At 35.6% G+C, this 23,886-nt stretch overlaps 4 protein-coding genes across 7 annotated transcripts; 3 read left to right on the forward strand and 1 right to left on the reverse strand.

Moving 5' to 3' along the window:
- The first annotated feature begins 1,430 nt into the window (after positions 1-1,430).
- Positions 1,431-5,066, forward strand: LOC104109392 (UPF0235 protein At5g63440). 4 transcript variants are annotated; one of them, XM_009618674.4, is made up of 7 exons: positions 1,432-1,593; positions 2,325-2,439; positions 3,011-3,164; positions 3,435-3,531; positions 4,189-4,277; positions 4,387-4,455; positions 4,830-5,066. In XM_009618674.4, exons 1-7 carry the CDS (start codon positions 1,479-1,481, stop codon positions 4,887-4,889), a joined length of 699 nt encoding a protein of 232 aa, XP_009616969.1. In that variant the 5' UTR covers positions 1,432-1,478; the 3' UTR covers positions 4,890-5,066. The 4 variants fall into 4 exon arrangements, 3 of the variants coding, with proteins under 3 accessions (XP_009616969.1, XP_009616970.1, XP_009616971.1); XM_009618675.4 differs by having other exon boundaries at positions 1,434-1,593; positions 2,339-2,439; XM_009618676.4 differs by having other exon boundaries at positions 1,466-1,593; positions 2,295-2,439.
- A 1,937-nt stretch (positions 5,067-7,003) lies between these two features.
- On the forward strand, positions 7,004-16,315 carry LOC104109394 (ubiquitin-like modifier-activating enzyme 5). The gene is made up of 14 exons (XM_009618677.4): positions 7,004-7,290; positions 9,423-9,491; positions 9,580-9,693; positions 10,220-10,348; positions 10,553-10,621; positions 11,561-11,713; positions 11,921-11,957; positions 12,474-12,556; positions 12,803-12,877; positions 13,250-13,324; positions 13,711-13,797; positions 13,889-14,004; positions 14,209-14,255; positions 15,887-16,315. The coding sequence occupies exons 1-14, from the start codon at positions 7,201-7,203 to the stop codon at positions 16,021-16,023; spliced, it is 1,281 nt and encodes a 426-aa protein (XP_009616972.1). The 5' UTR covers positions 7,004-7,200; the 3' UTR covers positions 16,024-16,315.
- Positions 16,316-16,892: 577 nt separating this feature from the next.
- LOC104109396 (uncharacterized) lies at positions 16,893-20,724 on the reverse strand. Its single transcript, XM_018775312.3, has 9 exons — positions 20,413-20,724; positions 20,236-20,311; positions 19,589-19,628; positions 18,734-18,792; positions 18,624-18,661; positions 18,392-18,455; positions 18,163-18,216; positions 17,521-17,622; positions 16,893-17,348 (listed from the first exon to the last, which is right to left on the reverse strand). Exons 1-9 carry the CDS (start codon positions 20,586-20,588, stop codon positions 17,292-17,294), a joined length of 666 nt encoding a protein of 221 aa, XP_018630828.1. The 5' UTR covers positions 20,589-20,724; the 3' UTR covers positions 16,893-17,291.
- Positions 20,725-21,162: 438 nt separating this feature from the next.
- On the forward strand, positions 21,163-23,395 carry LOC104109395 (uncharacterized). The gene is made up of 2 exons (XM_009618680.4): positions 21,163-22,076; positions 22,436-23,395. The coding sequence occupies exons 1-2, from the start codon at positions 21,250-21,252 to the stop codon at positions 23,061-23,063; spliced, it is 1,455 nt and encodes a 484-aa protein (XP_009616975.1). The 5' UTR covers positions 21,163-21,249; the 3' UTR covers positions 23,064-23,395.
- The last annotated feature ends 491 nt before the right edge of the window (positions 23,396-23,886 follow it).

A 23,886-nucleotide genomic window follows, 5' to 3' on the forward strand; every position in this document is an offset into this window, starting at 1 on the left:
ATGCAAAACACACTGGAATAAGCATAAATCAATGATGGAAATTTTGAATACATATAAATACATCTACATACAATTTGCAAAAGTTATTGTAATAAGTACAAAACAGTGATGGCACTTTTGAATACTTATGAATACATCTACATACAATATGCAGAAGTCACTGTAATAAGTACAAATACAGTGAAGGCACCTTTGTATACTTATGAATACATCAACATACATATAAATCAAATCAACATATAAGAAGAGAAAGCGATGTATCCACTATTGCACACATATAAATGCAATAACATACAATAAGAGAAACCCATTGGAGAAGGTAATACTCAATGTATGAGGACTCAAATACATATAGATACATCAACAATTACTTTTCTGTCCCATGTATCCGAGCTAGTTCTTGCATCGACCTTCTTTCCCTTAACACCTGAAGCATCATCCACAGGTTTTCTTCTCTTTTCCGCATCGGGAAGTATTGATTCTTTCGAAGATTTCTCAACTTGGGCTTCTTTCAATGTGTCATTGCGTATTTTTGTTCTCCTCTCTGCAACTGTATTTGCTGCTGAACCTGCAAAATTCAATTCCGCTTGAGTGATTTGCAAAGAGAAAGAGGGCCCATCGAAATTAAGTACTTTGGTGGGTATACCTCTGGTAACCCTCTTCTGGGATGTTGAATCAGCCATTGGAGATGAAATCTCAAGTTTTCTGTTGAAAGCATAACAATGGTTATTATTTATAAAAAAATAGTAGAGATAAACAGAAGAAACACAATACAAGTAAAAATCTAACAACTTAAATACTTACCACAACTATTTGGAGCAAAAAATATGAAAAATTGAGAGAGACAATGCAGATGAAGAAGTGAAGAATCGTGGTGACTGAGAATGGGGAAGAGAATGGCGATGCGAGTGAGAGAAATTGGAAGTGAAGAATCGTGGTTTCTGAGAATGGGGAAGAGAATGGCGTTGTGTGTCTGAAATTGGAGAGAGAGAACGTGGAGAGAGAGGTTTACATCCAATACGGTAATTATGTGAGAGAAAAATCTGAAAGGAGAGAAAAATAATATATAGCGTATTTAATGGCGTAAGGGTAGGGGTAACCATAAATAGAAATTTTACTATAAAAATTAAAAAGTAGCTATAGAATATAATTTTTTAAAAGGGTATTTATTAAAAATAAATAAGGTGTTAACCTTCGCCGCAGGAGTTAAAATTTCGTTATTTATATATACCTGCTAGTGAATTCGGTTGGCTACGTGTGAAACGATCCTTTGAGAAATTTATATCCAAGAGCATTCTTTCCCTTTTCTTTGAGTTGTTACGAGTGAACTTGGAGGCGAACTGTCCAAATAGAAAAAGGACGAAGGCAAAAGTAGAATTCACTTGGAATACAAGGAGCTGAAAGAAAAACAAAAGAGAGAAAAAGAAACTATTTCATCTTCACCGTCAGTATGGGTACTTGCGAGGCTTTGGGGAAAGATGCCGAAAAGGACAACGCACACATACTCGAGCGAGGATGCAGTTACCGACGGTCAAAACTCCGATCTCTTTGTCTATTACTGCAAACACTGCAGTTCTCACGTCCTCATCTCCGGTTCGCACTCCTCCCTCTTCCTCTCTTCTATAAACGGAATTTACTCGTCACTGTTTAAAAAAAAAAAGAATGAGCGTGAATTAGGATATTGTTTTCTTATAGTTTTTGAATTTTCAATTTAGAATACTATAGGTCACAAGTTTTTGTTGTTGCAAGTATTTAAAAGAAGTTACTGAAAAATCTAATAGTAAACAAATTTACTTGACTCCCTAAATATCCCCTTCAACTTTTTTTTGAGCTTCTTTCTAGATTCTATGGTCCAGGTAGGATGTTTTGTGTTTATGGAAATGGCAATGAAGGACCAGTTGAATTAAGCTTAAGCTGAAAAGTTTTGCTGAGTCAGTTATGCCCTGGCCAACCAAATCGATGGATAATGGCTGGCCCCTCTACTGTTTTCCACTGAAATACCAGGCTTTTGTCTGCCGCAGAGTTTGAACCATTGAGTCATTGTGTTATAGTAGTAAATATTTGGTTGCCTCTTCTGTTCTGTGATGAATATGATACTTGCTACATCGAACTTGAAAATTTCTATTATTATCCAATGAACTATAGTCTTTGGCTGATTGTGCACGGATTAGATGTGATTAGGTGCTGCATAACCTTTCTTGTTCTTGGCATATTGGAGAAAAATCCTCGTATGATTATCCAAAGAATAAGAGAGAAATTATTGTTATTTTTAATATGGCGGTAGCCAATTACAGGGCATTCTCCTTGCTAAAGTATGCTTGTAGATAATCAATTGCAGAAAATGCCAAAAAGGAAAACCGACAAAGCATATGTATTGGATAAAGAAAAGTATCTTGCAAGACTGAGTGTAGATGATGCGGGGAAAGTTCTTCTAAAGCGGTAATTCTTCTGCTCTTGTAATCTTTAGTCTATTGATTTACTTCCCTTATGAGTACATACAATTAGCTGCTGTGTCAAGATAAAAAGATATTTCTATTTGAAATAGAATACGTTGTAAAGGAAAAGTGCTGCTAGATGCTAAGAGTTAAAGAGAAGCTGATATAATCCAGCAGTAATGAACTTGAGCTATAGTGGAATGACATCATTGAAAGTGTTGAAAGTATGTCTATCTGAGTTATTGGAGTGGCTATTCAGAATGTACATGGAGAATGTGTAGACCAACACATTATTACCATTGGGAATTCGAAAAAATGGTGAACAAGACACAGTCAAATGTCAGTAAGATAAGCTCAACATAACCAGGATTAAATTACTTTCTGTCTCTCCGATGTACATTGTGGATTGGCCCTTTATGACGGCTCCTTTATGCGATGTCTATCCATTATTAACTTAGAGATGTTTAGCTTATGTCTCTTTCTTCACTGGAAAAGAACTTTGTTATTTATGACTGATAAGGGTAACAGTTTTTACACATAACATCGTTTTGAAACTCTCCGCTTTTGATTAAAAGTGGTGAAGGGAAACTGGAGAAGCAGTTTCGGATGTCCTGTAAGGGTTGTGGCCTGTTTGTCTGCTACCGGTCAGAAGAAGATCTGGAGACTGCCTCCTTCATATATGTAGTTGATGGTGCACTTAGTACTATTGCCGCTGAGACAAATCCACAGGTAATAATTCTTTGTGGATTTTACCATTATTCACTTCCTGGCTGCAGTATACATAGTTTTGCCTACATATTCTCTGTATTGCAGCAAGCCGTTAAATTGATTGTTCTCTGCTTGCTGAAATATATTTTCTGCATTAGCTGTGTAATATTCCTGTATTCTATGTCACTTGCTTGTGTTGTAAGATCATGTAAAATCTTATGCTTTATTCTATCTTCCAGATACAGGTATATGGATATACCTTTAGGGATTAAATTTTCTTGTTGATTTTAGGATGCTCCTGTACCGCCCTGCATTTCTCAGTTAGAAGGTGGCCTTGTGCAAGTGGCAATAGAAGTCGAGGACCGTGCCCAACGGTCAGCAATTACAAGTAAACAATCTTTCAATCGTTTTTAGAAGTTGGACTTGGACACTCTCATTCGCTTCAATTCTTTTATGGTTCCGAAATAATTTGTCAACTGAACAATGCTTCATATATAATTAGTACCTTTAATTTTTTAAGATAAAGTAAGGTAATATTATTCAACCAAGTATGAAGGAGGTACTGAAAAATTACAGCAAAAAGTCTTACAATTACTCCACTACAGTATTTTCATCAAGTGCCTTTAATAACGATTTTCTACTCTTCTGTTAATTGTAAAAGTTGAATTTAGTGCTTGTAGTATTAAATCAGCTGTTTGGCCTGGATGTTGATGTCGCAACTATCCAAACTCTGAACTTTCATATGGACGTGCCCCCTCGGTGCTGGCAGGCTAGAACTTTTTGTCTGGGTTTAACTCGATATTGTAAGAATGGTCATTTTATGAAAAAGAAAACAGTTTAATAATAATAGCATATCTTAGCTGCCTGTTATGTCAAACGAGTACTGGACAAGGATACGTTCTTTGAGGAAAGACTCTTTTTGACGTGACTCGTAGATTTGCTCTTTTGTCTTAAGAATGCACTAAGTTAATCAACTTACTCAGCAAAAGTGACACTTCTAATATCTTTGGGAGAATCTCATTTTACATTTATATTGTTGTTGTAGGAGTAAATGCAGATGATGTTCGGGTCACTGTATCCGCACCTGCAGCTCGTGGAGAAGCTAACAATGAACTTATGGAATTCATGGGTCGAGTATGCTGAACACTTTTTTTGCCTCTTGGAAATACCATCAAATTTGAGCACATAATTTAGATACTTTGTTGGTTGATTCGCTGAACCACTAGGATTTCTGTTGACACAGGTACTGGGTCTGAAACTATCTCAGATGACTCTCCAAAGAGGGTGGAATAGCAAATCAAAGCTTCTTGTAGTGAGTAAAAATTGACACTTCTAATTTTAGCAGTGTGGTTGCCCCATACGCGCACTTATACTATTTACTCAATTAGAAAAAATGTGTCAAATTGAAGCCCATAGACAGGAAAATTTAAGGAAGTTGCTTGGTGGTGTATTCTCCTGCCAAGGATTTCCACCAAACCTGCCAAGGACTTCCACTGATGTAATCAGTGGAAAGCTTTTCATTCACTATTTTTGCACTTTGAAAACGCTTAAAATTGATTAAATGCTCTCATTATGACACGAGATACATTTTGGCTTTTGAGAAATATCCTTGTTGAGGACTGCATATTACTTACTATTGTTATTTCTCAGTCAACTTTCTTGTTTAATTTTTTGTCATTGTATCAGGTGGAGGATTTGACAGCTAGACAAGTATATGAGAAACTCTTGGAAGCTGCCCAACCTTGAGATGGCTCCCTGATCCTTTTCTTCTTTGTCATTTTTTCCATGTTTGTAACATTGGATTTTTAGTTTCATAAAATTGAATTCAGTTGTCTTTGCATCTCTGGTTCTGAATTCTGATCCTATTGGGAGTTCTCGTTACCTGCTCAGCATTATTAATGATACATTGACGGGTTACTCCAACTATATGCTTGCAAGGGTTCTTTCTTTTCCTCACTAATTTTGGGAATCATATTATAGCACTCAAATCCTTTATTGAAATCTTTCCTTGAACTATAAAAAATTGGAATGATCATTAAAATAACTTTGATACTGTTAGAACTGATTATAGCACTCAATTCCTGTATCCCATAACTTCAAAATACAACCCCCTCAGCCCCTTGGGGGCAAATTTGTTGCAACTGACATAGCAACATGCTTCCGGAAGGCAAAGGTGACATAAGTTTTTCTTGCCTCATGCATGTAGATATTCGTCCTTTTATTTGTACGAGGCTAAGCTTATAAGCTGGTCAAACTGGCTTATAAGAACCTTTTGGCCTATCTACGCGTTTGGTAAATACACATGGTACTTATAAGCTAAAATCAGCCATAAGTCATATGTTGGTCACTCCCAACTTTTCAGCTTATAAGTACTTTAGATTCAAACACGGGAATAAAAAGCAAGCTCGCCTTCCTTTTTGATCATTTTGATAGAGGGGGATGAAGAAATTAACACATACGAGTTTTGGATTTACAATAAAGAGCATTCCGGTGCACAAAAGGATCTCGCATTCACGGATCATTCAAGTCAGGTTTTGTGTTATTAGGGTAGGTAAATTCTTATAGATCCATCCCCCGAGAGAACTGGACATGATAATTTTTAATCATCCAGTTGGAGCAAGAATAAAAAGATAACTTTATCATTACTCCAAAGTTCTCCAACTAGATTTACAATATAAATTTATTATACGGAAAAGGGCCAGAACTGTCCCTGAAGTATTAGAATTAGTACAAAAATGCCCTCCGTCTACCTATTTGAATAAAAATGCCCCAACCGTTATTTTTTTGGCTCAACATTACCCTTATTACTAACAGAAATTCCTGGAGAAAAAAAGAAAATTTAATTAATATCCACGTGTCACTGTTCTATTGGCATAACTTAAACTTCAACCAAAATATAATTAAACTCACCCGTAACCCGTCCGAATATTGACCCGCTTCGATTTTAAAACATAACTCTCTCTCTAGTAAAAAAAATTGACAACTATTATTAGCACATCATATGAACCCAATATGTATGAAATTGCACAATGCCAATTCCCCATAGCAGAAAAGCTTATATATTAATTAATAGAACAAATAGAGAAATAAATTAAAAATAAAAATACACATTACATAAACAGTAAAAAAATCGAAAAAATCCTCAAATTTTCACAAAGGAATGACAAAAAATAGTTAAGAAAACCTTCAGAAATTTCAAATAAAAAAATTATACAATAAAGAATACCCGGTACATCAACAAAAAGAATTTAAACTTTTTGCATTAAGAAGAATATGACAATTTCTTCCATCTTCAATAAAAATTATTCTAATAGAGATCTCAATCTTGAGTTTGCCTCATGAATAATCGTAGACATACACTTGTAGCAAAATACTCACTAAAACGATATGGCGAAGAGGCAGAGGTGAGAGATAGAGAAAGAAAGAAAGAGTTATGTTTTAAAATTGGGGCAGGTCAATAATCGAGCGGGTTACGGGTGAGTTTAATTATAATTTGGTTTAGGATTTACGTTAGGCCAATGGGACGATGACACATGGATATTAATTAAATTTTCTTTTTTTTTCAGAATTTTTTGTTAGTAATAAGGGTAATGTTGAGCTTAAAAAAATAACGATAGGGGTATTTTTATTCAAATAGGTGGACGGAGGGCATTTTTGTTCCAATTCTAATACGGGGCAGTTCTGCCTTCTGACCCTTTCCGTTTAATATAAATAATGAAAGTAGAGCTTTGTGTATATCTGAAACTGAAGTTAGAGTATGTGTAACAAGTCAAAACATAAATGGAGGAATGTGTAATTATTCTTTTCTTTTAAAAGTTAAGAGGAAATAAATAAACAGAAAAGCTTTGATTTTCTTTCCGAAGAAAGATAGGAAATTCGATATGATGGAATTGGGTTGGGATATATATGACGTGACATCCGTAACCGTGAGGACTGACAGTAGCTATTGTCGTTGAGCAGGTTTAGCAGTTACGGCTAAATTTGATTAAGATTACAATAATATTCACAGATTCGCTTACAAAAACAGCAAACGCTACTCGTCAAATCGGTGAAAATCATGGAGGTGGAGCTCAAAGAATTGTTGAATGATCTCCAATCTCTTAAGAAATCGCTCTCAGATCCTTCCCATCTTGCTCTAATCGACAAGGTACTTTCACATATCCATGTACATTCCCTTTTGAGAACAAACATTCTCCTATACATGAAATCTGCGTCTATGATCAGTTAATTAAGCGTTTAAGTTTTTTTTTTTAACCATCTAAATAGCCTCAGTTCCACGGCGCCACAAATTCTTCAATAGTCAATGCTTAAACACCAATGTTAGGTCAAATCATCTGGATCTACTGTTAACATTCATAGTTTAGATTTTGCATAGTTGTCTAGGTCAACTCTGACTCGTTCAGTTATTCTTTTGATGCATTAAATTGGCGGTTTATCAGAATTACATGCAATTGTAATGTTTAGCTGTGTTTCAGATTTGTCACCAAATTCCTGCATTAAACATTGCAGTTTCATCCTCCCAGAATGCAGAACCGCAATTTTGTATCAAAAAAATTTATAAATGCATTCAAGTTCTAGCCTTCTCTATATCTTATTGATCACGCCCAACTATGCCTCCTAAGGGGTCTAGCGGTTGTTGCAAATATAATCCGGTTTATAAGTCCGGAGTCGAATCCCACCGAGAATTAAGGTTTAGCATAATTGTTCAATATCACTAAGAAACAAGCTCAAACAATTCCTAAGTTATAAAAATTATAATTTTTATTTTAAACTAATTAATTAACAAATACTAAAAGCAGTAAAATTATAATTAAGGAGACAAGATTAAGGAGGTCTAGAGTTATGATTTCCCCAATTGTTGGAATCCTCCCCGCTACGCCTTCTATAATTTCGCCTAAGTATTCTCTACCGATCGTGAGTACTTCGGTGTCGTAATTCTCTTCCGAGTAACTACCACAATTTTACTAGACATATTCTTCCGAACTACGCTAGTTGGCACTAATTCACCGCTCACTAAGATCGCACTAAGGTTTCGTTATTCCTAATCCCACCTTTAAACCCTCCGTATTGATTCCTCGCATATGTTAAGAGTGATGTCGTTCAACAACTACCTAAATATGTATCATAATACATACTAAATAGGCACAGTCAATTGACGGCCATTCAATCAACAACGATAAACACGTAGTTGAACAAGTAGAGAAATCCAATGGCTCAATTATATAAAAACTTAATAAGACTTCATCCTACAAAAGGTTCCATCAAAACCCTAGATAACAAATTAGCTATTCATAATAGTATGCAAAACTACAATACTAGAATTCATAACCAATAATGAAAATAGGAAGAAGGAAGTGAAAAACTCGTAGGAGAATTCTCCGCCTTGCTCCTAATGTGTTCTTGCCTCCTTAGGTCGAATCCCCTCTCAAAAACGTCCTCCTTTTTAGGTCGAATCTACTCTAAAAATGCCCTCTCCCCCGTTCAGACATGTTTAGGGAGTATTTATAGGCTAGGGTTGAAGTCCTTGAGTCCAAATCCGGGTCAGAGTTTTTTAATTCATGCACTTTAGATTACCGGGCTATATACCTCGCGAGGTCAGGCTTATAGCGCGGTCAGCCTGGCTACAGAGTTGGCTTTACTTGGTCTGTAGCACGGTAAGGCAGGCTATAGAGCTTGGCTTTACTTGGTCTGTAGCACGGTAAGGCAGGCTATAGAGCTGGCTTTACTTGGTCTGTAGCACGGTTTGAGTACGTGATGCTTTTGTGCTCTTCGCTTGTATTTTTGTCCTCTTTTTGCGCAACTTTCATTCGTCTTTGTCTTCCGATGCTCCTACACATAAAACAACATAATTTAGCTCAAAACGTCGCACAATTAACCACTAAACTAACATGTAAGGCGAGTAATGTACAAAAAATATAGCATTTTGGCCACACATCACTTATTCCAAAGGAAAATGTGGCTTTGGTTTATGTCTTATGTTATATAGGAGTTCTCCAGGTTTACTTCATAGGCTTAATGTGAAATGCAAATATTTGCCCTTTGGATATCCTCAAAATTGAACATTGTTATTTAAAGAAGAAATATAATTGGGCAGGATATTGGTCTTTCAGATCCATTTTGTCTTACTTCGCCAACAATGAAACTTTAAAAATTTACTGTAGATTAAAAGTATCAACTATTCACCATATCTTTTAAATGTCATTAACCTTCAATCTTTTTTTCTTATGTCCAGTCATGAGATTTTGATATATACTATTCTCTCTTTGGTCCTATTTCTAGATGCATTTGCATGCTGAAAACATCGCTATCCTTGAGAATTCAGGACCTACTCGCCGGTCAAAAGTCAAGGTTAGTGTACATGGTCCTTCATGCCATATTGTCATCGGAATTAAGTAAGAACTTTAGTCAAATAATTATATGATTGTGATGGTGGCAGGACATGAGTGCTGAGGTTGTTGACAGCAATCCATATAGCAGGCTTATGGCACTTCAAAGGATGGGTATTGTGGAGAATTATGAAAGGATACGAGAATTCTCAGTTGCCATAGTTGTCTGTACTTTATCTCCTTTCATTGTGTTAAATTGTGTATTTGTTTTGTTATAAAACTGCATTTTTACGTTCCAATATTGTTCTGCATGTGTCCTGACTTCTGGCTATGCTATGAACGTGAGATTCATCTTGCTTAGTGTTTCCAGTCAAGGTCTAAGATGTAAAATGATATGTCATGATTTTTGTACTTTACAGTTTACACTTAAGATAGCGTCTTTTTTTACTTATAAAAAGATCGTCTTTAATTTCATCATACATCTGCTATAGTGACGCCAATCTGAGTATTAAGCTTCTGGACTTTCTTAAGCTATCTGTGGGGTTTTTTACCGGTCCATATGTTGGTGCCTAAAAGGGCTTAGGAACTGCAAAATCTTTAGTATGTCGATTAAGCTGTCAGAATAATTATTTAGACTGAACTTTTTCAATATGTATTTGAGTCTTCAATGTTTTACTTTAGACTCGTGTAGAATGCATGTGCTAGTCTTGAATATTTAAATGCTCATATTTTGCAATTTCTTCATGACAGGGCATAGGTGGTGTTGGCAGTGTTGCTGCTGAGATGCTGACAAGGTGTGGCATAGGTCGTCTTTTGTTGTATGATTATGACAAAGTGGAGTTAGCTAATATGAATAGGCTATTTTTTCGCCCAGAGCAGGTGTTTCTAGAAAATATTCTCATTCCTTTTCCCCTTGTGTACATATTTAGTAGCTAATGGGGATAACATTTCTATGTTAGTAGAATGTTTTGTTGTGCCAAAGATTTTTTACATTTTCCTAACATAATAAGCCAGTATCCCTTGTTTCAGCTATAAGGAACAACCCTCTGACATTTTATCATACAATTCTAATGTCACTTTCAGGTTGGTATGACAAAGACAGATGCTGCTGTACAAACTCTTTCAGAGATAAATCCTGATGTTGTGCTTGAGGTAGGATTGTTTGCACTTTGCTACTAAGGGCTTTGTCATAAAGGAAATTTAATTGGGTGCTTTTTCACCATAATCAGAAATTAAATAAATTTATAGTAATTGTTTCTTCTTTCCACTCCATTCTTTAAAATATGATTGGAAAAAAAAGTGCTCTTTTTGTGATAATTAACTGTTAAATTAGTGTAGAACCTCGACAATTACTCTTAAATGTTCTGCCCTGTTTTGAAGTAATTTTTCCTTCATTTGAGGTGAGGTCCAAAGAAACTAGGGTGCTTAGAATTCTGTCTCGTATCCAACTCCCTTTCAATATTTTTTTTCCTATTTATCTATTAGTTTAAGCATCAGTTCTATTTTATGTCAGTTGACAGTAATGCCTCTTGTTGGTCTGCTAAGTGTATAAATAGGTTGGGAGTGTGATCATTTCACAATGCTTAGGTCGTGAGTGTGGTATTGACTTCTTCATGTTTCTGAACTTGTCCCTGGAACCTGGATGTATATAAGCTTTTCTTCAATGGACTGTGCTAGAAAATAATTGATTCAGATTTATGGATTAAAAGATGAACCCATCCTGCATCTAAAATTTGAAGCATTGAAAGAAGTTAACAAGTCGTACTTCTAAGTTTTAGGTCCCTTCCTTTCTTTTTCCCTCTCTGGGCCATGTCAAGTGCATGTCTTACCGGCCTATGTTCCTTCCAGTTGAAGATTTGGCGTTGTTTCTCCTTTTACATACTGCGTGAATGTAGATGCCCGTCCCAAAAGTTTTTTGAAAGTTTGTCCTGTTTGAACTGTTAAATTATTAAGGTAGAGTGGGTTGCTTGTGACATTTCTTTATTGATGTAGTTTTACAGTTTTACTCAATAATATGTTCCTGCATCCTTTAATTCTTATCTTTATATTCTCCGTAGAATCCTTATTCTTATTTTAACTGGCTTTTTTTAGAGCTACACGTTGAATATCACAACAGTGGAAGGTTTTGACACATTTATGTCAAGTCTTACAAATAAGTCATTCCGCCCAACTAAGAGTGGCAGTGGGGTTGACCTCGTTTTGAGCTGTGTAGATAATTATGAAGCAAGAATGGTAGTAAATCAGGTATGAGCAAATATCTGCTACCTAAAATTTAATTAATAGCTAGTGTGGTTTGGTGTCCTCTTATATCCTCTGTTTGAAAGTATTTTGAAATAGGTTCTTTTTGCAAGAACTTCTTTCATCTGTATAAGAACAAGTTTACTAGCTATTAGGCATTAGCTTATACATTATTTGGTAAATTTACCTGCTAAGTGCTTCATCGTAATGCAGGCCTGCAATGAATTAAACCAGACATGGATGGAATCTGGTAAGTGACAGAAATCTCATATTCTTTTTTTTCTTTCTTTCATATGTGTCACTAAGCTCTTCTATGTAGCCAAGCACTACCCATTTTTAGCTATAAGATAGCCTTCTTATAGAAGAGATACTTTGAAAACTTTCCAGTGTTAAAATACTCACTGTATAAGAAACTGTAAATGAACTGGTGAAAAACTAAACTTTGGTAATGCACAAACTTAGCTCATTTAATTTAGTGGAAGAGGAGACCGATCTTTCTCCCTTGCTTCTTTTCTTAATGTATCCCTGCAACTTTTAGCCAAATAAATTTGAATTTCTATCGCCTCTTTATATCATAAAATGCTGAAAAATAGTTAGTTATATCAACACACGACAAATGTGTTCCGACTTTATAATACTACAAGCTTCTATTACAATGGCATGCATATCAAACTTTTTATTTTCATGTAGCAAACCAAATTTTTTTGTCAAATGATAGGGAAATATATTTTGGATAATTTAGAATTCATGTGAAACTTTGTGACAGGTGTATCTGAAGATGCTGTCTCAGGTCACATACAATTGCTGATTCCTGGTGAAAGTGCCTGCTTTGCATGTGTGCCTCCGCTGGTATGTTTAGTTATTGAAGTTTTCCCTAATGACTTCAATTAAGGATCACTATTCTTTACTTGGAGTGAGGCTCTTGATTTGTGTAACAATCTTAAGCTTAAGTCTGAGGCTTAAAAGTTAAAAATGCTGTCTTATAGCTGAAAATGACTTTGTTCTGCTAAATTTCAGTTTTCTGTATGTACTCCAACTAATGTTGCTTGCAAGTAAACCAAGTAAATTGTTGTAATGGAATGCTTGTGCTTTTAGGTCGTAGCATCTGGAATCGATGAACGGACCCTAAAGCGTGAAGGGGTTTGTGCTGCCTCGCTACCTACTACAATGGTATGAAAAACTTTCATCCCCCAATTTTTCGTTGTTCCTTTTCTCTCTTAATTTTATGCATGACAAGTTCTAATTTCTCTGCCTGAAGATCGACAAGTGAAAAGACGTTTTAAATGGAAGGCAATTAGAAAAAGAAAGAAACAGTGGAAGTTGTGGTTGATGTCTGTTTCATCTTTAAATTGTTCTCTTTCTCCTTATAGCCCTATTTGCTGTTAATTTGCCGGCTTTTCTCATGTGTATGCTCCCACTCACTTTTGAATATTTACTTTTTTTACAGCAACACTGCTAGAGTCCTGTTTATTGCTCTGGTTGAAGATGTATTATAAATTCGTTACATGATTCGGTAATTAACACTCAGACTTTCTTTGATAGGGAGTTGTTGCTGGACTTTTAGTTCAAAACACATTGAAATACTTGTTGAAGTTCGGACAGGTGTCACCGTATCTGGTAAAGCTTGCAATCCCCCCCCCCTCCCCCCTTCCTTCTCCTTTCTCTCCCTCTAAGGCTGCACGATAAATGTGGGAGAACATTAATCACACTTAAGTTCTTTCTTGGATATTTTTAGTCAAAATGTTGTCTTGAGTTCTTTCAAGCCTTTGAAATAAGGACTTTCTCGATCATCCCCTCTTTCTGTACATCCTTTCTTAACAAATAACCGATCATATATTCAGAGGATACCGCAGACAAGTATATACTCGAGTTCTTAGTTCCAGTCTCTCAAATTGGCAAAGGAGTAAACTTGCCTCCTCTAGAAGGAGGACAAGGTGTAGAAAGAAATTAAGTGCAGCTTAACAGTTTTGATCTTTTGATTTCTTTCTTGTTGCTTGTTATAGGGGTACAATGCCCTCAAAGATTATTTTCCAACAATGGAGATGAAGCCGAACACACAGTGTTCAAATGCTGCTTGTTTGGAACGACAGGTATAATGGCCATGGTCATACAAACGAGGAGGCATCTGTTTTTGATATTCAATTGAAGTTTGACATTTTGTTGTCTTCTACTACTCTGCAGAAGGAATACATTCTTGCAAAACCTACCCGGGATGCTGCTGCTAAAGCAAAGGCAGACAAGGAAGCGTTATCAGCACCAGAATACCCCGTTCATGCAGATAATGAATGGAACATAAGGTAAGTTTCGATACTAATGCAAATTTAGAAAGAAAGAAAAACCACGAGGTAAGCTTAAAGACAACTACTTCCTAACATACCTCATATTGGTAAAAACACTTGGGACAGCTTTGTTGAGTCTAATGTGAGCGATGGGTTCTAATAACTATTGTTGATCTTACTGTTGTTCAACTGATTGTTTGCTGCTATCTTATGATCTTTCAGCGTTCTTGATGACAATGAGGTGGATGGTGCTGTCAGTAGACATTCAGGTATTTGTCCACACTTATAAACATATTTTGCTTTTGTAGCCTCAATTTACCTGTGCATTCGCTATCTGCTAACTCAAAATTTTTCTATGGATCATAATTCATAACTCAAAAATGAAGCCCATATTGCTCAAAGTACAAAAGTTTCTTTAGCCAAAGATGTTGTGACTAACCTTTACTTTGTCAAATCCATAGTTTTCCTATTAGGCATCTGAAATGCTAAGACTAAGACTGAGAAGCATCAAGCTTAAGAATGAAATAACACGAAATTTGGTAAGTTCAAACTTCAAAGGTAAAAGAGCTAAGACAGGAGAATGGAAGTTGAAAGGATAATGGGGGAAACGGAAAATACAGTTTGTTCTGCTCAGTGTTGTCAAAGGCACGCTTAAAGCGCGCTTAAGCCCTGAAGCGAGGCTTAAAACATGTTGAGCGCTTCGCTTCGCTTTGTGGGCGCTTTAGTGTCGCATCAAGGCTCTAAGGCATATTTTTCCTTGACAATGAGTGTAATCCTGAAAATGCGACATTAAACATTTGGTATTTCACTTTATCGTAATATTTTTCAATTTCTTTGTCCATATACTTGTTATTCATGCTTATAACTATTAGTCTTGGACTACATATACATATTTTTACTTTTTCTCTAGTTGCGCCTTTGTTCATTAAAGCCCACGCTTTATTTGCACTTTGCGCTTAAAGCCCCAACGGACCTTAGAGCTTTTTTGCGCTTTTCGCCTTTGATAACACTGGGACTTCTGCTATTGATTAGGATAGGCATGCCAACTGCCTTAAACTGCAAGTATGCTGCATTAATATAGTAAGATGCATTGATACTGCTGTGTTGTTTTTCTCTTCTGCAGTATTTCTTGATACTACATATTAGTAAAATCTTACCTTATCAAATATATCTTACTTTATATATATAATCACAACACATACTTAGTCTAGAACATTATTTTATCTTGGAAGTGCGCCTATCTTTTTTTTCTCTAGAGTCCAATATCAGCCACATGGAAAGATGAGTACAGTCGTACATACTGTAAGAGGGGCCTTGTGTAGCTTTAGAGTAAACTTAATAAAGTTTTGCTGAATAGATTGCCCTTTTTTATGTGAATTCACTACATAATGTGTGCCACCAAATTCTGCATCTGCTGAAATTGGACTGTCTATCTGTTGTATATAGACATTCGAAAAGTGCATAGAATTTTTGTGCGACAATGCTGCCAGATATACTAGGAAAATCTCTCTTTCTTGTGTGTAGCTTTTTAGGGTAGGTCTCTAGTTTATACAGATGGAAGTCAAACATCACTGTTCATATGTGTAATGCTCTGGCTTTTGAGTAATAAACTTAGAACAATTCTTTACACAATAGAGAATGGATTTTAGGAGGTCACTTTACATTTAAACAAGTAACTGGAATTGATCACTAGTTCATGGAATTATGTTACGACAACTAGAGGAAGGAAATATTCCAGATATCATTGCTACAGTTTCTTCCTACAATTATACGTGATGCATCGTATTTAAGGTTACAACTTAAAATGTAAAGAGAAAGAACTAATGGTTGAAATAATCTGAAAATATCATACTTGGTATTTATACTTTAACCTGAATGTATTATTTTTTTTTTTTTGTAGGTGTCCTTCCTGAAGGTATTGTTCATGAACTGCCAGTAGCTGATGAATACCCAAAACCAGCTATTACAGAGACTGATGGTCCTGCGGATGACCTTGAAGAACTCAGAAGACAACTTGAGGCCCTTAACGCTGATTAGATTACTGAAATACAAGGAGAGAGACTCTTGCTGAAGAGAAAAGGAAAACTTGCTCTATTGCATGATACTCATGTAGAATTTACTTGCTTCAGAGATCACTTAGCAGGGGTGGCTCTGGGTTAACGCTACTAAAATTTCTGCTTTAAGCCCTCAAGAGTCAAAGTGCCCCCAAAACTTTTTCTATTGGTTGTAATTATTTATATTAGTAAGAATTTTTTAAGTTAACAAAACATTAACATTTTGTTTCAATACACTACATTGGTTTTAGTTATCAAATATTTTATTAGTAAGATATGAATATTTGAATAATTTAACACAAAATATTAAAATATTAGACAATGTTATACTGCGAAATACTTAAAAGAAAACTTAAAAATTTGAAAGAAAATTTGTTAAGATCATACAATTTTTTCTTGGTTATCCAACCATTGTCACGTTACTAATGTTATTTCCTCATATCTTATTAAGTTTTGACTTTAGGCCTCCAATTTCATTGAGCCGTCCTGCCACTTAGTTTGATAGTTATGGGATTTGGAGGCAATTTTTAATACTCTTAATGCTCACTGTCTAAATGAAGGGATAGTTGTCCCATACGGCGGGGTTGAAGACGCGTAAAAGACAATGAACTAGTCTTATACAACTTACTGACAGAGATGGGTTTATTGTTGTATTACGAAAAGGCTAATCAAATGTTGGCACCATCTGGTTTCTACCAATTTTGGACCTCTAAAGGTGTTATATTAATGAGGACAACTTAAACAATGTTGAAGTATTCTTTCTTTTGTTAATTGAATAAGTTGAAAAGTGCCCCTCGACTCCAGGTTTTACCAAATGAAGGCCGATTCCCTATTTGTTATAGGCTTAGCAAGGAATTAATGCCCCAATCCATAGACATCGGAGAATCTGTTTACAAGTGGATTTCTACATAAGCATATTTTCTGTTTTAAACTAGTTAAAAGATGGATACAGATGGAAGTATTACAATACTTATTCTCTGCATAAAGAGAGTTCACTTGGGACCTATAAAACTGCTTAATGGTAAGTTAACTCAGCTTCTTTAGAACAACGAGTGAAGGTGCTTTAGGGAATAGTAAGAAGTTTGAGCTTCAACGCAGCAGTTCAAACATTGGCACACATCTCAAGAGTTGAACACCCTACATGGTAAGTTGAGAATCCTCAGCCATCTTAGCAGCATTAACTAAGATGCAATCAATCCAGTCGATCATTTAATCAAGAGAGAAAGAGCTGCATAGACACATCAGGACCGTCTATAGCTCTTCAAACTTGATCGAGATCTCTTTCATTTGTGGTTGATGCCTCCTTACCTATAAATCAAGGTTTGAAGAAGTTCACAAATCAAAATAGCTAATAAACGGTGCCTCCCTTTTTTACCAAAGATTATAAATCATGCAAAGAAATCTTTTTCCCGTAGGGGAGGTGTTGCCTGTTGAGGAAAGAGAACATTTCTCAGAAATTGACACTAATAAAATGACTTACTTTTATGCCTGCCATTGACAAAAGTTTGTGGGAAGCAATATACGCCACGTCAGAACCGTCCAACCTCTTCTCCACAAAATAAATGACCTCTGAAACACCAGACTGGAAATACAGACATTTGTGAAGTATAAATTACTGGAAAGCCAAAAAGGGAAGGTGCAAGAAGCAGAAATGCATAATTAATTAAACATCCTAGTTCCGGTGCACAGAAGTCAATATCAGAAAATACGAAAAGATTCTTGTTATAGCTATTTTTTTACATTGCAATCCTTATTAATCCTTTTATAACTACTCTTTGTATCTTGAAAAAGAGACAAAATGCGCCTACGTAAAGTCTGTATTTATATCCATTTGCAAGGTAAAATATGTGAAATCCTGACGCCCCCAGTTTTCCTTGCAAGTGATATGCAAATTCTTTAACAAATCATTCAATAGCCTCCCCTAAATGGAAACCTAGCAATTTGTTTTGCCCTCGCATAATCTTTGCAAGAGCATGTTCTATCAAAATTTATGAAATGAACATCCAGAAAAAGCTTAAACTTCCAATGATGGAGGCAAATTTCCATTTTATCAACATAGTAGAAGATGTTGCTGGGGGTGCTATAGTTATGTTGAAGTCATAAAGAACCACGCTTAATTCACCTGAATGATAATCTTCGCGCATTCATTGCAAGGAAACATTGTGACATAGAGCCTCTGCATAATACGGATAAGACATTCTGTGAGTTAATACTGCGCAAGTTGCAGGAGATAAAATAATTTCCAATAGAATTGAAAAGAAAAGAAAAGAAGCCGTCTAGAGAGAGAGGGGGGGGGGCAGTAGTGGTGTCAGGACAGTAGATATCGTTCACAGGTCATGACTCAAGCTAACCTGTCCAGCAGCAGATGCATGATTTGTATTCAAGATGGCATTAACTTCAGCATGACAAACATAACTGCGATAATCGGAAAGCTTGAATGAGGTAGAGTCATCAAATGTAGATTGAGAAAAACTTGTTTCTTGAATTAAGATAGTTATTGGTAATTACACATTTAAAAAGGGCATTATGTAGCTTACAGACAAAATTGCATATATAAATGTTTTGGAGAAGAATATAACTTACGGATACTTTGTCTCCAACGGATTTCCATTTCTAGATTTCTGAAATGGTAGCGAATGAGTTAGAATAACGCTGACGATAACAAAGAACATTTCTCAGCAAACAGTACCAACCTTTGCCCAGGGAAGCTTATCATCTGAACAGCCACGTGGGAACCCATTGTATCCAATGCCTGGCTAAAAGCAGAGCATAAATTAGATGGAATTTAATAACCTATTGGCAGTAAATATGTTGCTTGAATGTGCATATTCTATAAGTGATGCAATTAGCCTAATCAAACATTCAAGTAGGATGGAAACACAAGCCATATGGAGAAAGATAACAAACCAGAGAATAAAGATGAACTTCCAATATCAAAATTCCTATGTGGGTCTTATATAATTCACCAATATACTCCCCAGCGTTACAATGTGGCCATATGTATTCTAATTCAAGTGATGAAGTTGAGATAAAACATACAGTAAATAATATTTAGTCTGCAGGAAGAGTAAAGCAACTTCAAGAGGCAACTGAAGACTTGTGTCTTGCAAATGTTCACCATTTCTAAGAACGCACTTATGTTTAGTGAATGTAGCTTTCACCTCCCTACTCCTGAAGTATTCACCTTTCCATTTTCATCTTTTTCTGTTCATATTAAATAAGAAAATCCTAGGATGCAATAAGTAGAACGGCCATGCTATCATCAGGGTTATGAGATCAGAAATGAATATTATAGTATATTTAAGTTAATATAGCAAAATCTCAAAGTCCAAAGTGACTGAATATGTGCCCTTTGATCCACATAACCAAATGAGCTAGTTAATCTATCTTTCAGCTACTCCAAAAGACAATCAATTGATAGGAGTATTATGTAGTTCTCCCTAATCAAATATAATTTGCAAAATAAATTGCAAAAATAAAACTTAAATGATACGGAACATTTTCAGCTGTCAACAGACAAAGAAGTGATTCCTTCAAATACAGCCTACCTAGTATTACACCATTTTGACTCACCAAACATGCTCCAACCTGCCAAACAACCAGAAAGTGTTTAGTTTTAACGGAGCTTGTGAAACCTGAGTTGAGAAAGTCAACCTTGAAGTAGCACTAGAGCAGTAAAATGTGGGAAAGAAAACATACAAAAGAGCTCAGAGCATTTAACTTGAGCACCATGAACAAGAGTTATTCCAACAAGTACAGCTTAACTTGATACTGTCTATAAATAGCTTCATTCAGTTGGAAGGAACACGGACATCACTCATGATTAGATAACTCTTTTAGTTTGAGGATAAAAGGGCAAGAACTACTAATCACAACTTTGGTTCCGTCTAGAAGACAGAGATAAATTCAGTAGGACATACAAATTTTAGTAGCCTTCATTCCAGATAAGAAAACTTCAATTTATGCAACATTTGAAGACTGCTTGGCATTTTCAATTATGTTTGAGAATATAGTTGAGTTCTTCCTATTAATTATGAGGATCGGAAATATTTTCTATAAATACTCTAGACTCACAACTTAGCATCAAGGACACAACTTTCAACAAACATTTGGCGTATAATGCTACTTATCCCTTCCAAAAAGACTTAGAATTCATACAAAAAGCTAAATAATCGGTTCACAATTAGACTAGTACCTGCCTGTTGGGATCCTTGGACCGTTCAGCAGATAGAAATGCAATCGCCATAAAATAATCATCCCATGACAAATACCTAAACTCACAGAACCATTTTTCTTTACTTTTTTTCTGAAAATAAAAGTAAATTACATAAATTTCGAACTTTAAATACGATAAAAGTAAAAATGGACAAACCCTTGGCGTTTTGAAGGATCAAATGGGTTCTGAGAAGATGACTTCCTCTGGTGGAAACCGTCTGAATCAGTAATTGAACGCTTTTTGGGAGTGAAGAAAAGGTGAATGGTTATAGCAGAAGCAAAGGCACCAAGTACTGTGGCAGCTGAAACCAGCGCTACTTCTCTGGAATTCATGGCGGCGACTGGAAATTGGAACGTTGCAGTAGAAGCGAAGAGTAAGGGAATTTAGCCGCCAAAAATTGAGATTAGCAAAATTGTAGCGGGAACGCTTATAATAATTATGCTTATTCGCGCCAAAATAGTACCTACTAATCCAAAGCCGAATAAAGAAATTACTGTAATATTTAAACAAAAAAATGATGGAAAAATAATGCTAATTTTCTATAGTAAAGTGATAAAATTAACAGTAAAAAATATATGCCATGTAATTATTAGTTTGACGTAAACTGAAGTCATATTTTTATAAGTCAGATTTTTATCGGGTATGCACAAAGAAAATAAGATTGTTACTTAAAACAAAAAGAAAGAAACAACATTTTATCGTTTTTTTTTTCTTTTCTAAAGTTTTTAGTCATGTTTCCTTTTTGCTATTTTTATATTAAAGCTTAACTTTTGAGAAGTAAAAAAAACCTTCTTTTTCTGAAATAAAATAATATTCCTCACCACAATGTTTTTCTCTTCTTGGTGTAGCAACTATTTAAAATGAGAAAAGAAAATAACGCACATATTTTTATTTATTTTTTTGCTTACTTAAAACTATTTCTGTTGGCTACACATAATTAGTTATCAGCTTGTGTTTTCTTTTGTTTTTATTCCCCTTTTTTCCTACTAATAAATGATTAATGCTTATTTTGCTGGAGGCTTTATGTTTGCCTTCCCAAACATGCTGAGATCAACGTTCCCACCTATATTCACGGTCTTTCCGTCTAAGGCCAAACCTCGCAACTATTTAGGCACAATTATCACCGCAATATCAAAAACCCCACAAACTGTTCGACAAAATGCCGCAATAGAAAATATATTCCTGCAACAGCCAACGTCAGCTTACGTTCACCTCCCATTCTGCCGAAAACGCTGCCACTACTGTGACTTCCCTATCGTCGCTCTCGGCTCAGCTTCACCTCAAGCTGATGACGACCCGCGAATTCTTAACTACATTGATTTTCTCTGCAGAGAAATTAAAGCCACCCCAACACCTTCCAACCACAAGTCACCTCTTGAAACTGTCTTTTTTGGTGGAGGGACACCTTCACTTGTGCCACCAAGATTAGTATCTTTAGTCCTGGACAAATTGGACTCTAAATTTGGTGTATGTTCTGATGCTGAAATTTCAATAGAAATGGACCCTGGTACATTTGATGCTGCAAAGTTGAACGATTTGATGAAGTTGGGTGTTAATAGAGTTTCTCTAGGAGTTCAGGCATTCCAGGAGGAATTGCTTAAGAGTTGTGGGAGAGCTCATGGCGTACAGGAAATTCATGAGGCTATTGACATTGTTGGATCATGTGGTGTTGAGAATTGGAGTGTGGACCTTATATCTTCACTTCCTCATCAGAAGCCACATATGTGGGAACAAAGCTTGAGCCTCACTATTCAAGCAAAGCCTACACATGTCTCAGTTTACGATTTACAAGTTGAACAAGATACAAAGTTTGGATCTTTGTAAGTAATACAACCTTCTCTTGCAAAGTTGGGATTTTCTTTGCGAACATCTTTTTCCGGTATCTCTTTTCAGCTATTTTTCAGATTGTATTGGGATTGAAGCGTAGTTGATTGAATGTTTGATAGTCTCTTATCCGCTAACTGTATAAAAGCCAATATTATTTGTTTTTTATTGCTACTTTTTCTATAAGTTGTACTCCAATATGTATTTCAGCAGTAAATCTGACACTTCTGACATTGTTCAAGTATAGAGAAGAATATCATTAAATCTTTTACTAGTATAACTGTACAAGTAAAAGCAACTTCACAGTGAGTCACTTACACGTTCAACTTTTGAACTGAAATTGTTGTGCCCACAGGTATACAGCTGGAGAGTTCCCTCTGCCTTCTGATAATCAATCTGCTGAGTTTTACAAAATGGCCTCTGAAATGCTAAGAAATGCTGGTTATGAGCACTATGAGATAAGTAGCTACTGCAAAAGTGGTTATCAATGCAAGCACAATTATACATACTGGATAAACAAATCTTTTTATGCTTTTGGACTGGGGTCAGCCAGTTATCTTAATGGGGTAAGGTTTTCAAGGCCAAGGAAGCTGAAAGATTACATGGGTTATGTGCAAAATTTGGAGAACGGACTAGTGAATTGTTGCCAGGACAGTAAAGTAGACACTCAAGACATAGCGACGGATGTTGTTATGCTGTCTCTGAGAACTGCTAGAGGGTTGGATTTGAAATCATTTGGTAAAGCTTTTGGAAGCTCAACTGTTCTCTCCCTTTGCAAGGTCTATAAGCCTCATATTGAGAGTGGGCATGTTGTCTGTTTGGATGAGCAGAGGAGGAAAATCGAGGCAGAAGAATTCAGATCTTTGTTATCTGAAGGGGACAAGGTTAATGAGGTATTGGCATATATCAGGCTTAGTGACCCTGATGGTTTCCTATTATCCAATGAGTTAATATCCCTCGCGTTCAATGTGTTAACTCCATAAATTTCAGCATTGATGATTCAGAGAAGATTGCTCTGAGCTGCCTTTTTAGCAGTGCTGGCTGTTAAAGGCAGGACTGTCAATACTTGGATGCCATCAGATGGTTGGTGTCTAAGATCTGTCAAGAAATGTGAACTGGTGGAACCCTTAATAAAGCAAAGGCGGGCGCGTATGACATATACTGCAGGACGAAACATATAATTATTGGTAGAGAGCAGAAGGTTTTGTTAGCAAGCATATTTAGAGCCCGTTTGGATTAGCTGATTTGAAGTAGCTGATAAGCATTAGGTGCTGAAATTGATTTAATAAATAAGCAGTTACGTGTTTGGGTACAAGTGTTGAAATTGATAATAAACTGCTGCAGTATTTAATAAAAAAAATGCTTATAAGCTCTTTTTCTGTTAAAATGACTTATATAACCTTAGAACTTTTTACACTTATAAGGGCGTAATTTTTTCTAAATTTTAGATTCTAGATTGATTCAAATACAAAATATTCTATTTATCATTTCATTTTAAATACAACTGTAATTAAATAAGATAATTTTTATGATAAATATAATTTATTTTATGATAAGCATATAATCATAAATTATAATAATTAATAAATTGACAAAAGTTTCTCAATAAAAAAAATAAATCTAAATAGGATAATATATTTGAAGAGAAACACTGTCTTCATCACCACAACACTTTGAAACCAATACACCAAAAAGTTGATATGTCTTCGTTTATTACATACAGTTCAAAGATTAATACAAAATCACATAGATACAAATATGCAAAGGAATAGAGAATTTGCTTACCTCAAGTAGTCAATGGGAATT

This window comes from Nicotiana tomentosiformis, chromosome 3 (assembly GCF_000390325.3).
Source record: "Nicotiana tomentosiformis chromosome 3, ASM39032v3, whole genome shotgun sequence".
Taxonomy (NCBI): Eukaryota; Viridiplantae; Streptophyta; class Magnoliopsida; order Solanales; family Solanaceae; genus Nicotiana; species Nicotiana tomentosiformis.

What these genes read in the sequence shown, in the direction of transcription:
- LOC104109396 (XM_018775312.3), bottom strand. Translation starts at nt 20,588, where the DNA reads ATGAATTCCAGAGAAGTAGCGCTGGTTTCAGCTGCCACAGTACTTGGT. An exon ending in TCAAAATGGTGTAATACTAG is followed by an intron (nt 18,793 to 19,588) that starts GTAGGCTGTATT and finishes GCTTTTAGCCAG; the next exon opens with GCATTGGATACAATGGGTTC. An exon ending in CCGTTGGAGACAAAGTATCC is followed by an intron (nt 18,456 to 18,623) that starts GTAAGTTATATT and finishes CGATTATCGCAG; the next exon opens with TTATGTTTGTCATGCTGAAG.
- LOC104109394 (XM_009618677.4), top strand. Translation starts at nt 7,201, where the DNA reads ATGGAGGTGGAGCTCAAAGAATTGTTGAATGATCTCCAATCTCTTAAG. An exon ending in ATCTTGCTCTAATCGACAAG is followed by an intron (nt 7,291 to 9,422) that starts GTACTTTCACAT and finishes TCCTATTTCTAG; the next exon opens with ATGCATTTGCATGCTGAAAA. An exon ending in TGCTGTCAGTAGACATTCAG is followed by an intron (nt 14,256 to 15,886) that starts GTATTTGTCCAC and finishes TTTTTTTTGTAG; the next exon opens with GTGTCCTTCCTGAAGGTATT.
- LOC104109395 (XM_009618680.4), top strand. Translation starts at nt 21,250, where the DNA reads ATGATTAATGCTTATTTTGCTGGAGGCTTTATGTTTGCCTTCCCAAAC. An exon ending in GATACAAAGTTTGGATCTTT is followed by an intron (nt 22,077 to 22,435) that starts GTAAGTAATACA and finishes TTGTGCCCACAG; the next exon opens with GTATACAGCTGGAGAGTTCC.
- LOC104109392 (XM_009618674.4), top strand. Translation starts at nt 1,479, where the DNA reads ATGCCGAAAAGGACAACGCACACATACTCGAGCGAGGATGCAGTTACC. An exon ending in TTCTCACGTCCTCATCTCCG is followed by an intron (nt 1,594 to 2,324) that starts GTTCGCACTCCT and finishes GTATGCTTGTAG; the next exon opens with ATAATCAATTGCAGAAAATG. An exon ending in CCGCTGAGACAAATCCACAG is followed by an intron (nt 3,165 to 3,434) that starts GTAATAATTCTT and finishes TGTTGATTTTAG; the next exon opens with GATGCTCCTGTACCGCCCTG.